General features: G+C 45.2%; 1 protein-coding gene across 1 annotated transcript; it reads left to right on the top strand.

Moving 5' to 3' along the window:
- The first annotated feature begins 712 nt into the window (after positions 1-712).
- LOC123049673 (ribonuclease TUDOR 1) lies at positions 713-2142 on the top strand. Its single transcript, XM_044472563.1, has 5 exons — positions 713-864; positions 1357-1431; positions 1555-1668; positions 1749-1853; positions 1966-2142. Exons 1-5 carry the CDS (start codon positions 715-717, stop codon positions 2062-2064), a joined length of 543 nt encoding a protein of 180 aa, XP_044328498.1. The 5' UTR covers positions 713-714; the 3' UTR covers positions 2065-2142.
- Positions 2143-14136: the final 11994 nt, after the last annotated feature.

Genomic DNA, 14136 nt, shown 5'->3' with positions numbered 1-14136 from the left:
TGTGGTGTTCTTGAGGCCTGGATGAAACATAGTTGATGGCCACACTTGTTGTTCATTGAAAGCAATATAATTCAGGTAATCAATAGCTCCTTTGTAATTAATTATAAACTTAAAGCATAATTAATTATGGACCAACTCATCTGTAGGGTCCATTCTCACATGCTGGGGCTTGTTGAGAGGCCCTATAGCTCAAGAGTTGTAGTTCAAGTCCATCATTGTTCCTGATTAGAGGTGGTGACATGTTCCTGATTATATTATTTCAATTCCTTACATGATGCCGATAAATCCTTGTTTAAGCATGCTTGCATTCTCAGTTTTGCAAATGTTTGTACATCTAGAAATAGGCCTCAGCCCTAACATGAGGCCCTAACGAAGTAATATATATTTGTAGATCAATATGCCTCAGCCCTGTCCCATTTTCCAGATGGGTGTTGAAAATGAAACAAAGTAACCGAAGTTATTTTCTCATTAAGATATTACTTTCTCATATTATTTCTAGTTATTAAAACCGGTGTTGTTTTCTTTAAGTTCCAAACATGCAGATTTTCGTGTCTTCATCAATGCGAAGTGACATTCTTTCCCAGTAATCTGTGCATGTGAGTAATCTGTGTCAGATTAACAGAAGAATTGTCGATTTATATGGAGGACTGAACTAAATTGACTTCACAGCTAATGAAGTTCTGTTTCCTTTTGATTGCAAATATAGGTGCTATCATGGCAGCAAGCACAGGGGCTTCAGGATGGCTAAGGGGCAAGGTGAAGGCTGTGACATCTGGAGACTGCCTTCTCATCATGGGGAGCACAAAGGCAGAGATTCCACCAGAGAAGTCCATCACTCTGTCATACCTAATGGCCCCAAGGCTGGTAAGAGTCAGTCTGCACTTTTAGACAAGGGGAATATGGTTTACATTTTTACTTGATGCATGTGTTCATTTCCTCCATTAATTAAGAGTAAGTCACTGGTTTAGTTGGTTGTCAGGGGCAAAGCTATATATAGGCCTGATCATCTAGGGATGTAATATATTAGTCATTTTTTTGTTTTATACGGTAGTTTCTATGGGCTTTTGGATCTAGAGCCTGAGTTGAAGCCTTGATTGCGCAGGGTCTGCTTCCACCCTTCTCTATAGTGAATTATGTTTACATGCTACACTTGTGAGCCAATGGAAGTTAGTATTTGGCACAAGAATTTCTCTCCATCATTGCATTTTCATTACCACTGTTTGACTGTGTTCTGTTGGTATAATTTGACACTTAGGAATGCATCTATAATAAATTGTTGATATTATTTGTGCGGTACATTTGTTCTTTTCTCCATCTATTCTTGTCTATTGAATCCGTATATTTGTGGTGCTCTAGGCTCGTCGTGGTGGAGTGGATGAGCCATTTGCTTGGGAAAGCAGGGAGTATCTGAGGAAACTCTGCGTAGGAAAGGTACATGATGTGTCTTTTTTTTATCTATTCCAAATCCTCCTATGCATGTATTATTACTGAATGTAATCACATAAAAACGACTTCTATTTTCTCTTGGAAATGAAAAACTAAAATCTATTGCAGGAGGTCACATTTAGAGTGGATTACACTGCTCCTAACATCGGACGAGAATTTGGCACTGTCTACCTTGGCGACAAGAACGTTGCCTACTTGGTGGTTGCTGCAGGATGGGCAAGGGTGATTACCATTTACTTTTTCCTCAATTGTTTTGTTGTGCCAAATGTTTTCGTAAATTTTGATCTTATTTATTTGATCAGGTGAAGGAGCAAGGCCCCAAGGGGGGTGAACCACTCCCAAATGTCTCTGAGCTTCTGAGGTTGGAGGAAGTTGCTAAGCAACAGGGTTTAGGCCGTTGGAGCAAGGTTTGCTTTCTTTTGGGGTTACTGCTGTCCTGCAACCATCTTTTGAATTGCATGACACAAATTTCTATAGAATGATGACCTAATTTTGTGTTCTTATTTTCTGCCAACTAAGGAACCTGGTGCTGCTGAAGATTCGATAAGAGATCTTCCACCATCAGCAATTGGCGAACTAAGTGGTTTTGATGCAAAGGGTTTTGCAGTTGCAAATTAAGGCAAGAGTCTGGAAGCCATTGTCGAACAAGTTCGTGATGGCAGTACCATTCGTGTTTACTTGCCTCCAAGTTTCCAAGCACCATTCGTGTTTACTTGCTTCCAAGTTTCCATTGTCCAGATATATGTTGCTGGAGTGCAGGTGTGCTTCTCAATAGCTTCTATTTGATTCCATATATATTTTTTCTGTTAGAAAGTAAATATTGAGAATGATGAAATGCAGGCTCCGTCCATGGGGAGACGACCACCGAATCCTACTGTTGTTGCCGAACCAGAGGGCAGTACTAACGGCACTACAAATGGTGACGATTCTGGGGAAGCTCCTGCACCACTGACAACAGCACAAAGGCTTGCTGCATCGACAGCCTCTACTGAAGTTCCACCAGATAGTTTTGGAAGAGAAGCTAAGCATTTCACAGAGACTCGTGTTCTGAACAGAGATGTAAGACACCTTTTCTTTTGGTTGTTTTATCCCATCTTTAGAGTCAACATGTATCAGTTTTGATTTGTATTTTTTCTCTAGGTGCGGATTGTGGTGGAGGGGACAGACAGTTTCAGTAATATAATTGATCCAGGAGTCAGTGCTTGCAGAAGCAAGATATGTGTCATCACCCCACGACACGGCAAATCGATTTCTTGGCTGACTATTTCAGCCGCTGATGACATTGAATCTCACATATCGAACAGTATAGCAGGATTACTACAGCAAAGTGAAGGAAATATTGATACGTGATGCCTGTAATGTATGTGATGGCTGTACATTCTTATACGTGGTGCCTGTGATGGCTGTAGATTTCATGGGGTGTGTGTATGAAATGTGATGGATGTAAATTTCAAATTCGACCTAAATCTCTATTCATAAGATGGCTGGCGGCGGATCTGTGATACCTGGAGTGAGTGTATCTGGCGGCGGATCCTGGACGCCTTCGGCGGTGGCTCGTCACGTCCTGGACGTCTCCGGCGACGGGTACTGCAAGGGATCGGTGCCGGATCCTGGAAGCGATCAGCGGAGGGTCCTGCACGGGACCAGCGCCGGATCTAATGGATGTGCGAGTTACGCGCCGGCGGTTTTGATGTGCCAGGGCGGCAGTGCATGGATGGATGGGTGGCGGTGAAGGACCGAAGGGCGGCGGCGGGCGAAGGAGGGCAGTGTCGGGGCGACTGTTCCTCGCAAGAGGGACACGAGACCTCGCTCGAGGACGCACTGTCGGGCGTTTTTTGCGGGACTCGATCGCGGGGTTTTCTTCGGTTTTTTTGCGGCTGAGCGGGAGGTGGGAGCAAGTACCAAAGAAGTACCAAAAAAGACCGTATTAGGTGGGACGAAAATAAAACCGTATGGGGTGTGTGTATGAAATGTGATGGATGTAAATTTCAAATTCGACCTAAATCTCTATTCATAAGATGGCTGGCGGCGGATCTGTGATACCTGGAGTGAGTGTATCTGGCGGCGGATCCTGGACGCCTTCGGCGGTGGCTCGTCACGTCCTGGACGTCTCCGGCGACGGGTACTGCAAGGGATCGGTGCCGGATCCTGGAAGCGATCAGCGGAGGGTCCTGCACGGGACCAGCGCCGGATCTAATGGATGTGCGAGTTACGCGCCGGCGGTTTTGATGTGCCAGGGCGGCAGTGCATGGATGGATGGGTGGCGGTGAAGGACCGAAGGGCGGCGGCGGGCGAAGGAGGGCAGTGTCGAGGCGGCGAAGGAGGGCAGTGTCGGGGCGACTGTTCCTCGCAAGAGGGACACGAGACCTCGCTCGAGGGCAGGAGACCTCGCTCGAGGACGCACTGTCGGGCGTTTTTTGCGGGACTCGATCGCGGGGTTTTCTTCGGGTTTTTTGCGGCTGAGCGGGAGGTGGGAGCAAGTACCAAAGAAGTACCAAAAAAGACCGTATTAGGTGGGACGAAAATAAAACCCGGAACGCGGACTACCAACTGAGACATTAGGAGTAGAGATAAGGAGTATACAACCCAACACTAAATAAAGGAAAGCTTGCGGCCCGCTCAAACAAAACATATGTGCAGCCCGCTTGAAAAAGGCACGAAAGCAGTCCTCGAAAAATACGAAATCACTAATTAAGGAGCACTCTTTGCAAAGGTCGTACCCATCTTTCCAGATCGCGACCTGACAGTTTTTTTTGTAGATTAGTTTATTCAAAACATCTTATCTCTTCAACTGTGCATTCAAATCTTGAACCGTTTTCATCTTTGGGTTCGTGTAGAGGTCTTCAAAACTACATCCCATGTTGATAGATATTGATGAACTTTCTTCACGAAAAAACCGGACCGGGATCACTTTTTTTTCCTTTTCGAAAGAGGTACGACTGTGCCTCTTGCGGAAGCACATCCGTGCCTCCACGAGAAGTAAAACTGTGCTCTCACGGAAGAAAAAAACCCATATTTTTTCGTTTCTGAGAGGCACGATTGTGCCTCTCACGGAAACAAACCAGTGCCTCTGGCGAAAGAGAAAAAAAACAGAAAACACATTTTTTTTGTTCCGAAAGGCACGCTCGTGGAAGGAAAAAAACATGTTTTTTCCCGTTTTCGAGAGCCACCACTGTGCCTCTCGCGGAAATAAATCCGTGCCTCCTGCGGAAGAAAAAAACACACTTTTTTTCGTTTTTGAGAAGCACGTCTGTGTCTCTCACGGAAGCAAATCCATGGAAACCCTTTTTTTTGTTTCCGAGAGGCATGACTGTGCCTCTCGGGGAAGCAATAAATATCGCATTTTTCGCGCATTTTTTTTACAACTTTTATTTGTCCAAAACCTAAGAAAGACCGCGGAAAGCTGAAAAGCCGAAAACCCCGGAAAAATCATCTAAAAAGTTAAAAACGCATGCGAAAAATAAAACACATGCGAAAAAAATAAAAAAAATCGGACGGACCGTCCAGTGCGCGACACGTGGCGGTGACTGAGAGCGTGCGTGGCGCGCTCTCAACTCATCCCAGGTGACCCTTGTGGGGCTCCCGAAGAAGTACTATTTCCTTAGTTGCTCCCAAGTTGTATGGTGGATAATTTAGATGTGCAATAACTAAAGAGAACTCCTAGACCTCACAAAAAAAATGAGAACTCCTGTATGAGGCTCACTACGTCAAAATGGCCCCTTTTCGCATAGGGAAAACCCTGCCTTGGATGGCCCATCTCTCTCCACCGTAGTGCTCGGGCACTGTAGCGAGAGCGGTGCGTCAGCAGGAACTGGAACAGTAGTGAGCGGGAGCAGGAAAAGTAGCACTACCCCTAAAAAGGAAAAGTAGCACTATATGCCCCTATTGTGTTTTTTCCATTCATTTCTAGAAAAATGAAAAAATATTACAAAATGTGCGAATATTTTTAAATTTTGAACATTTTTAAAATTTGTTTTTTTGCAAACATTAAAATATATTTGAACCATGAACGTTGTTTAAAATTAGGAATTCGTTTTGAAAAACGAGAACATTATTTGTATACAGTGAGTAAATTTATTTTTCTGAATAGTTTTTTTAATATCTAAAAAATATTAAAAATGGAAAAAATCAAGTTATATTTTTTGAAATCTATAATTATTTTGAATTTTTTTAGTACCATATAAACAAATCAATGCCTGTGCAAAGAGCGATGCTTTTAATATGGGCTATAAAGAGGATGCTTAAAAATGTGTGAATGATCATCTATTTGACGCAGCACGCGTCACATAAGAAACCGATAACTAAGCAAAATTCCGAAAGAAAAAACGCCGGACGCGTAGTACGAGCCACGCCACGGCCTGTATCAGCCCCGTCTACATCTACATATATACCAGACTCACCCCTAAAAAAACATATATACCAGACTCAAAAGTTGAGCACTCCAAAAACAAAACAGAATCAAAAGTTGCTAAAAAAACTATATAGCAGACTAAAAAACGAATACATACATATCGAGCCGGAGGGCCACTAGGAGAAGAAAGAGGTCGATCATGGTATGTGACGATGTCGATCGAGGTGCCAAGTGAGGAGAAGATCATGTCCATGGTAAATAATCGATCCGCGCGTGGAGGAGTCCTTGCGGACCAAGAAGTCGGAGGTGAGCAGCACGTTGCAGGTCTGGAGTGAGTTCCCCATGCTGACGCTACTGAATTGGTTAGACGACTTCGAGGACACCGCCGCCGGGTTGTTCGTCGACGAGACAGCGGAGGTCGGGGAGGACCTCAGGCATGACGCGGCTGTGTTCAACGGGAGGGTCAGTGAGGAGGCGTTGGTGTCTGAGCTGCTTAGCCAGGCCACGTGATGCGGCGCGCGACACGTGGAGACGGTTACGCTAGTGGCCAACGCGTGACGCCTACAGGGCGGCCAATGCTCCTAAAGCATGGCTCGCAACACTGGCTTGTAGCGCGCCTCGTAGCACAACAACACTCCCCCGCAGCATAATACCATCCATCGCAACATCGTATCACCGTACCGGTGGCACTCCTCTAACATTGCCCACAACACCAGCTTGTAGTATGGCCCACGTTAAGATTCGTACACGATAACTGGACGTATCAGAGAGTGCTCTTTAGAAAAACTAATTATGGGTAACGTCAAATCAGTAGATTTTCTGACAACTCCGTCGCGAAGTAATGGGTGTTGTGCTAGTTTAATAAAGAAGGATGTTTTTTCCTTTAGTTTTTTTTATTGATTTACAATGTAGCGCCAAAGGGATGCAAATTTTTTTTATCGAATACGCCGAGTGTGCGTATCATATTTTATAGAAAGAGGGGAGGGTATAAAGCCCAATCCACCCGAGTGGCAAACACTACAACATCGCTTACAACCCACTATTCCACCACCCGCAGTTTACAAAGTGGATCACTCGCTACTCGCTCACCCCGACAAACAACTCGAACAGGCTATCTAGTTCACCCTTTAACAAGTTCGCCTGCTGCCAGGCTCTGCCCTCGACCATTACTCTCATGACCACCACCTCCAGTGACAAAGAAGCACCATCAAAGACGATCGCGTTCACGTGTTTCCAAAGCTCCCAAAGCACGAGCGTGAAGATGGCCCTTGCTCGTTTGGTTTATGCACTTCTATCGTGTTCTCGCAACACACCATCCCTTGAGGGTATCCTGAGCCGTAGGTGACCATTTCTATTTGCCCATGGCCGAGCACAACGTTCTTCACACAGTTCTTGCGAACACACAAGTCAGCAGAATATGATCAATAGTTTCTTCCTCCTGATAGCAAAAAGGGCAAGCATCTTGATGCGGAAGCCCACGTCGAGCGAGGCGATCGGAGGTCCAACACCTGTTCCGCATAGCTAGCCAGGTGAAGACACGACATTGCAGTGGGGCTCTAGATCTCCACGAAAAGTCCGCGGTTGGCACCACGTCCCTGCCGGCAAACTTGATGGCATAGACGGAGGCATCCGAAAACTGCCCATTCGCTTCCCACGACCAAGCGATGGAGTCAGCGACACTCTCCTATAACCGAACATCTTGCAGACGTTGCCATACCTCCAAGTACTCCACAAGAGCCACGAATGCCATGTTGGGGCTAATGTCTCGTATCCAGGTATCAAGCGAGACCGCCTCATGAACCATGCAGGTGGCCTTGGCTCGCTGCGGGATACAAATCCTCTGGATGATTCTTTTTCCAAAGGAAAACCATTGTTTTAAACCGGATGATTACAACGAGACGTAAGCCTCGTCCAGCGATTGACACGCGTCCTGGCTGGGCCCAGCGCGCCGCTCCCCATCTCGGCCTTATCCCACGCAGGGGAAGTCACAACCACACATTTTTCTCGCTCGGGTCGTCTTCTTCACGCCAGTGCATCCCCTCCTACAGATCCCTCCTCTCTCTATCGCTCTCTCATGTTTGCCACTCCATGACCGTGATTTGCTCTACTCTCTGCACAGAGCTCCCTTCTCTTCCTGCTCCCTCTCACCACCGGAGCGACGGAGCGTTGCTGCTGCAGGCGACGATGCTCTGCTGCGACGACTGCTGCTGTCATGTATCGAGGGAAACTTCGACGCGTGACCACCGCCCGTCATGGCCGTCGGAGCTATTGCTGCTGCAACGGGGCGCATCTGCACATGGCCTTCGGAGCTGCGGTTTAAGCTGTTGGAATATTAGGCAAGTTCATGATTAATTCCAGTAAATAATTCATGACTAGAAGAGATACTAGCATGCAATAATCTAGCAAACTAGAAGAACAGCAAAACATGCATAACAGCAGCAAACACGTAACAATAGCTGTAGAAATAGACATGAACAGAGGGTGTTGGACGTACTGATCGTTAGCTATTATGGGTGCGACAGTGTTGATGACGATGTTGGCGACGATCTGCTGCTGACGGCGATGAATACGACGATGAGTAGCACCGCCCGACTTGGACGGAAGACGACCCGTGATGACGAATTTGAGCAGTCGCGCACAGCGCTTCCCAAAAACCTAATTCGTCCTCTCCCGGTGCAGGATCGCAAAGACGAACGGTTCCGGAGACCTGCTCTCCCACGCGCCGATGCACGCCGGCGTTTGGGATGGAGTAGACTACGATGACGGCGCAAGTTGTGAGATGAGGCAAAACCCTAGGTGTTTTTGGTGTGTCTCTGGCCGCAGCCGGTAGCTGTATATATATTAGGACCAGAGGCGGTATTGTTTCGCGACCACAATCCCAAACCGACTCGGTTTCTAATTCGTATACTTACCGGACAAGTAATCAAAAACTTGTCTGCCAAGACATAAAAATAAAACGGCAAAAGGAAGCTGCGCTCCTGCAAGGAGACGGACCGGATTTCGGCGGACCATTCACGCGCATGTCGCATGTACGCGCCGCCTCGCCTCGCCACGCACAGGCAAGGCGAGCGAGCGCGCGCGTGTGGTTTTCCTTTTCTCTTCTCACACACCACTTAAAGTGGTGGAGAGAACCCACTATATAAAGAGGTCCAACTCTTCTTCAACTTCCGGGGTGGGACTAAACTTAGCACCACCACTTGCCATTTTACACATGGGCTTTGAGATTTCAGAAATTGCTATGGGCCTAGCCCATTAATTCTAACAATCCCCCACCAGATCTCAAATACCCATTTGGAGATTTGCCTTCTCTCACCACTTGTTTAATATACCAGTGTTTCAGCAGAGACTGTTAAGTTGAACTTCTGCCTAGAACTTTAAGCTACATCCATTCACAACTTGACAATGGACTATGCCTTGAATTGCTAGTTTTGTGTGAACAGGTTTCACTCGAAGTCTTAACCAGTACCTGACTGCCAGTAGGCTACCCCGCGGTTTGGAGCTTATACGTCATACTCCCTGGTCTCTTCGTGAGCTTACTAGAGATCATCCAAATCTCATAGACTGCGACGTTTACAGTCAGAACTCATATAGGTGTGTTCTTTCAAGACTGCTCTGTAGGACAGCATCTTTGCTAATTATAGCCAATAGAACCACATTAAGGCATGTTGCCAACCTGCCTTACAGATCTGAGCCTTACAGCTCTGAGAGTTTTGCATCTTCACTTGGAGACGATCATAAGTTATTACTCTCCTCAGTTAACCAATAGCTTGTTCTTCCCAGATCCTAATTCACGGGATCTCCGATCACAAAGGTTGGGTTACTACTATGGTGTAACATCTATGGGTCTCATACCCATCTCCCTCGATGCAATATCTATCACATTTCGTGATAGTCCCTTTGTAAAGGGATCTGCCAGGTTTTTGTCTGTTTGTATATACGTAACAGTTATTACTCCGGAGTTTCTCAACTTCCTGACAGACTTCAAACGTCTTTTCACGTGTCTTGATGACTTTGCATTATCTTTAGAATTGTTCACTTTAGCGATAACCATTTGGTTATCACAATTCATAAGAATAGCCGGTACAGGTTTTTCAACAACCGGCAAGTCCATCAAGAGCTCACGCAGCCATTCTGCCTCAACAGTAGCTGTGTCCAAAGCAGTTAATTCTGCTTCCATAGTTGACCTCGTCAATATGGTTTGCTTGCAAGACCTCCATGACACTGCACCACCACCATGAGTAAATACATACCCACTTGTTGCGTAAAGTACATCAACATCGGAGATCCAATTTGAATCACTATATCCTTCTAGCACAGCAGGATGCCCTGAATAAGTAATTCCGTAACTCATAGTACCTCTCAGATAGCGCAAGACCCTTTCTAGTGCATGCCAATGATCATCACCCGGGTTGGACATGAACCTACTCAGTTTGCTCACAGCAAAAGAGATATCTGGTCTTGTAGCGCTAGCTAAGTACATGAGTGAACCGACAATTTGAGAGTATCTTAATTGATCTCTCGTTTCTTTCTTGTTCTTTCTGAGTGTCACGCTGGGATCATAAGGTGTTGGAGAAGGCTTGCTATCCATAAAACCGAATCGGTTCAAGACCTTCTCAACATAGTGAGATTGCGTTAATGTAATCCCACTCTCATCCTTAATAAGTTTGATGTTTAGAATTACATCGGCTTCTCCCAGATCTTTCATGTCAAAACTTTTTGATAGAAAAGACTTACCTCATTAATTGCATTAATGTTTGTACCAAAGATCAGTATGTCGTCCACATACAAACATAATATGACACTATTGCCCCCACCATGGCGATAGTAAACACACCTATCAGCCTCGTTATTGACAAATCCTGCCGAAGTCAGAGTTCTTTCAAACTTCTCATGCCATTGCTTAGGTGCCTGTTTCAGACCATACAAAGATTTTAACAACTTGCACACCTTTCTCTCTTCACCCTTAACCACAAACCCGTCAGGCTGATCCATATAGATCTCCTCTTCCAACTCTCCATTGAGAAAATATGTCTTTACATCCATTTGATGAATGATAAGACCATAAGAGGCAGCCAAGGAAAGTAACACTCGAATGGTGGTCATTCTAGCAACGGGTGAATAGGTGTCAAAGTAATCTTCGCCTTCTTTCTGAGTGTAGCCCTTGGCCACTAGCCGCGCCTTGTACTTATCAATAGTACCATCAGGCTTTAGCTTCTTCTTGAACACCCACTTACAGCCCACAGGTTTACAACCATATGGTCTATCAGTTAGTTCCCAAGTTCCATTAGAAAGAATTGAGTTCATCTCATTATGAACAGCTTCTTTCCAATCATCTACATCCGGAGATGCATATGCTTCTGCAATCGTCTTGGGTGTGTCGTCCACAAGGTATACAATGAAATCATCACCAAAGGATTTTGCAATCCTTTGTCTCTTGTTTCTTCTAGGAATTTCATTGTTATCCTTCTCAAGGACTTCCTCATGTGATTGTTCGAAATACTCATCAGTTGTACTAGATTCAGGAATTATCTCAGAAGAAAATCTAGCAATGCTATGCATATCTTTCATAGGAAATATGTTCTCAAAAAATGTTGCATCACGAGATTCCATTATAGTATCAACATGCATATCAGGTACTTCAGATTTTACCACTAAAAACCTATAAGCAATGCTCCGTTGAGCATACCCTAGAAAGACACAATCCACTGTCTTTGGTCCAAGTTTGCGTTTCTTAGGAATAGGAATATTGACCTTTGCCAAACATCCCCAAGTGCGCAAATAAGAAAGTGATGGTTTTCTCCCAACCCACTCCTCATAAGGGTTTTTTTCCTTATTATTGTTGGGAACTCTATTCAGGACATGACATGAAGTCAATAGAGCCTCCCCCCACCATGCCTTAGATAAACCAGCAGTGTCTAACATGGCATTCACCAAGTCAGTCAATGTGCGGTTTTTCCACTCGGCCACTCCATTTGATTGAGGTGAATAGGGAGGCGTCCTCTCATGAATAATACCATGTTCCTCACAAAATTCATCAAAAACTTTTGGAAAATACTTTCCACCACGATCGGACCTAAGACGCTTGATCTTTCTCTCTAGTTGATTTTCAACTTCAGCTTTATAGATTTTAAAGTAGTCTAATGCTTCATCTTTAGTTTGCAACAAATAAACATAGCAAAATCTAGTCGCATCATCAATCAAAGTCATGAAATATCTCTTTCCATCTTTTGTCAACACACCATTCATCTCACAAAGATCAGAATGTATGAGTTCTAGAGGTGCCAAGTTTCTCTCCTCGGCAGCCTTATGAGGCTTTCGAGGTTGCTTAGATTGCACACAACTATGGCACTTAGAACCTTTGGCAACTGTGAAGTTCGGAATTAAACTCATGCTGGATAGCCGAGACATTAAACCAAAGTTAATATGACATAAACGAGAGTGCCAAATACTTGCATCATCATTAACACTAGCACAAATTTGGTTTATTGACTTATTGCAAAAATCTGAAAGAGAAAAGCGGAACAAGCCTCCGCACTCATAGCCTTTTCCTATAAATTGTCCAAATCTTGACACGATTACTTTATTGGACTCTAAAACTACCTTAAATCCATCTCGACATAGAAGGGAGCCGCTAACTAGATTCTTGTTCATAGTAGGGACATGCTGTACGTTCCTTAGTTGCACGATCTTTCCCGAAGTAAACTTCAGATCCATCGTGCCAATGCCACGAACAGAAGCATGTGACCCATTCCCCATTAGGACGGAAGAATCCCTTGCGACCTGATAAGAAGTAAACAGGGAGATGTCAGCACACACATGAACGTTAGCACCCGAATCAATCCACCACGAAGATGATTGAAATACTGAAAGCACAATAGGTAAATTACCATACCCATCAGTATTGCTAGCGGTCACCATGTTGACAGTCTTGGAGCTTGTTTTCCCTCTGCGGTCTGCACGTTCAGGGCATTCCTTGGAAAAGTGTCCAGGCTTCCCACAGGCGTAGCACTCTAGCTCAGCCTTGTTGTACTTCTTCTTCTTGAAGGTAGTAGTCTTGGTAGGCTTGTTGAAAACAGGTTTGTTCTTCCCTTTGTTCTTGTTCTGTGGGTACCTCTGCACCATGTTAGCAGTAGGCTGAACCTCACCTCCTTTTTCAGTAGTATCTTTAGCCCGAGATTTTTCTTCAACATCAAGAGATGCAATCAGATTTTCAACTGATATCTCCTGTCTCTTATGCTTCAGAGTTGTGGCGAAATTCCTCCATGAAGGAGGCAACTTTGCAATCATGCACCCAGCCACGAATTTGTCGGGTAGAACACATTTAAGGAGTTCAAGTTCCTTCACAATGCACTGTATCTCATGAGCTTGTTCAACCACAGAACGGTTATTCACCATCTTGTAGTCATGAAAACTCTCCATGATGTACAGTTCACTGCCTGCATCTGTTGCACCGAATTTTGCATTCAGTGCATCCCACAGAATCTTTCCGTCATTTATGTGCATGTACACATCACACAGACGGTCAGCAAGAACACTCAGAATGCATCCCACAAACATAGTATTGGCTTCCTGGAATTTTCTTCGATCTTCGTCGGTCATTCCCTCTGGAGCACCAACACTAGCGTGGAAAACTTTCAGAGCAGTAAGCCAGAGCGGGGTCTTCACCTGCCACCTCTTAAAGTGCACACCGGTAAACTTATCCGGCCTCAGTGCATCAGCGAATCCAGCCATAGTTAACTTAGGAAATTGCCTATAATTAGGTTTTTGGATTGTTGAAATATTAGGCAAGTTCATGATTAATTCCAGTAAATAATTCATGACTAGAAGAGATACTAGCATGCAATAATCTAGCAAACTAGAAGAACAGCAAAACATGCATAACAGCAGCAAACACGTAACAATAGCTGTAGAAACAGACATGAACAGAGGGTGTTGGACGTACTGATCGTTAGCTATTATGGGTGCGACAGTGTTGATGACGATGTTGGCGACGATCTGCTGCTGACGGCGATGAATACGACGATGAGTAGCACCGCCCGACTTGGACGGAAGACGACCCGTGATGACGAATTTGAGCAGTCGCGCACAGCGCTTCCCAAAAACCTAATTCGTCCTCTCCCGGTGCAGGATCGCAAAGACGAACGGTTCCGGAGACCTGCTCTCCCACGCGCCGATGCACGCCGGCGTTTGGGATGGAGTAGACTACGATGGCGGCGCAAGTTGTGAGATGAGGCAAAACCCTAGGTGTTTTTCGGTGTGTCTCTGGCCGCAGCCGGTAGCTGTATATATATTAGGACCAGAGGCGGTATTGTGTCACGACCACAATCCCAAACCGACTC

The sequence above is a fragment of the Triticum aestivum genome, chromosome 2D (assembly GCF_018294505.1).
Source record: "Triticum aestivum cultivar Chinese Spring chromosome 2D, IWGSC CS RefSeq v2.1, whole genome shotgun sequence".
Classification (NCBI taxonomy): domain Eukaryota; kingdom Viridiplantae; phylum Streptophyta; class Magnoliopsida; order Poales; family Poaceae; genus Triticum; species Triticum aestivum.
The sequence above is the reverse complement of the archived record's forward strand: the minus strand, read 5'-3'. Positions and strand labels throughout refer to the sequence as shown.

What these genes read in the sequence shown, in the direction of transcription:
- LOC123049673 (XM_044472563.1), top strand. Translation starts at nt 715, where the DNA reads ATGGCAGCAAGCACAGGGGCTTCAGGATGGCTAAGGGGCAAGGTGAAG. An exon ending in ACCTAATGGCCCCAAGGCTG is followed by an intron (nt 865 to 1,356) that starts GTAAGAGTCAGT and finishes GTGGTGCTCTAG; the next exon opens with GCTCGTCGTGGTGGAGTGGA. An exon ending in GTTTAGGCCGTTGGAGCAAG is followed by an intron (nt 1,854 to 1,965) that starts GTTTGCTTTCTT and finishes CTGCCAACTAAG; the next exon opens with GAACCTGGTGCTGCTGAAGA.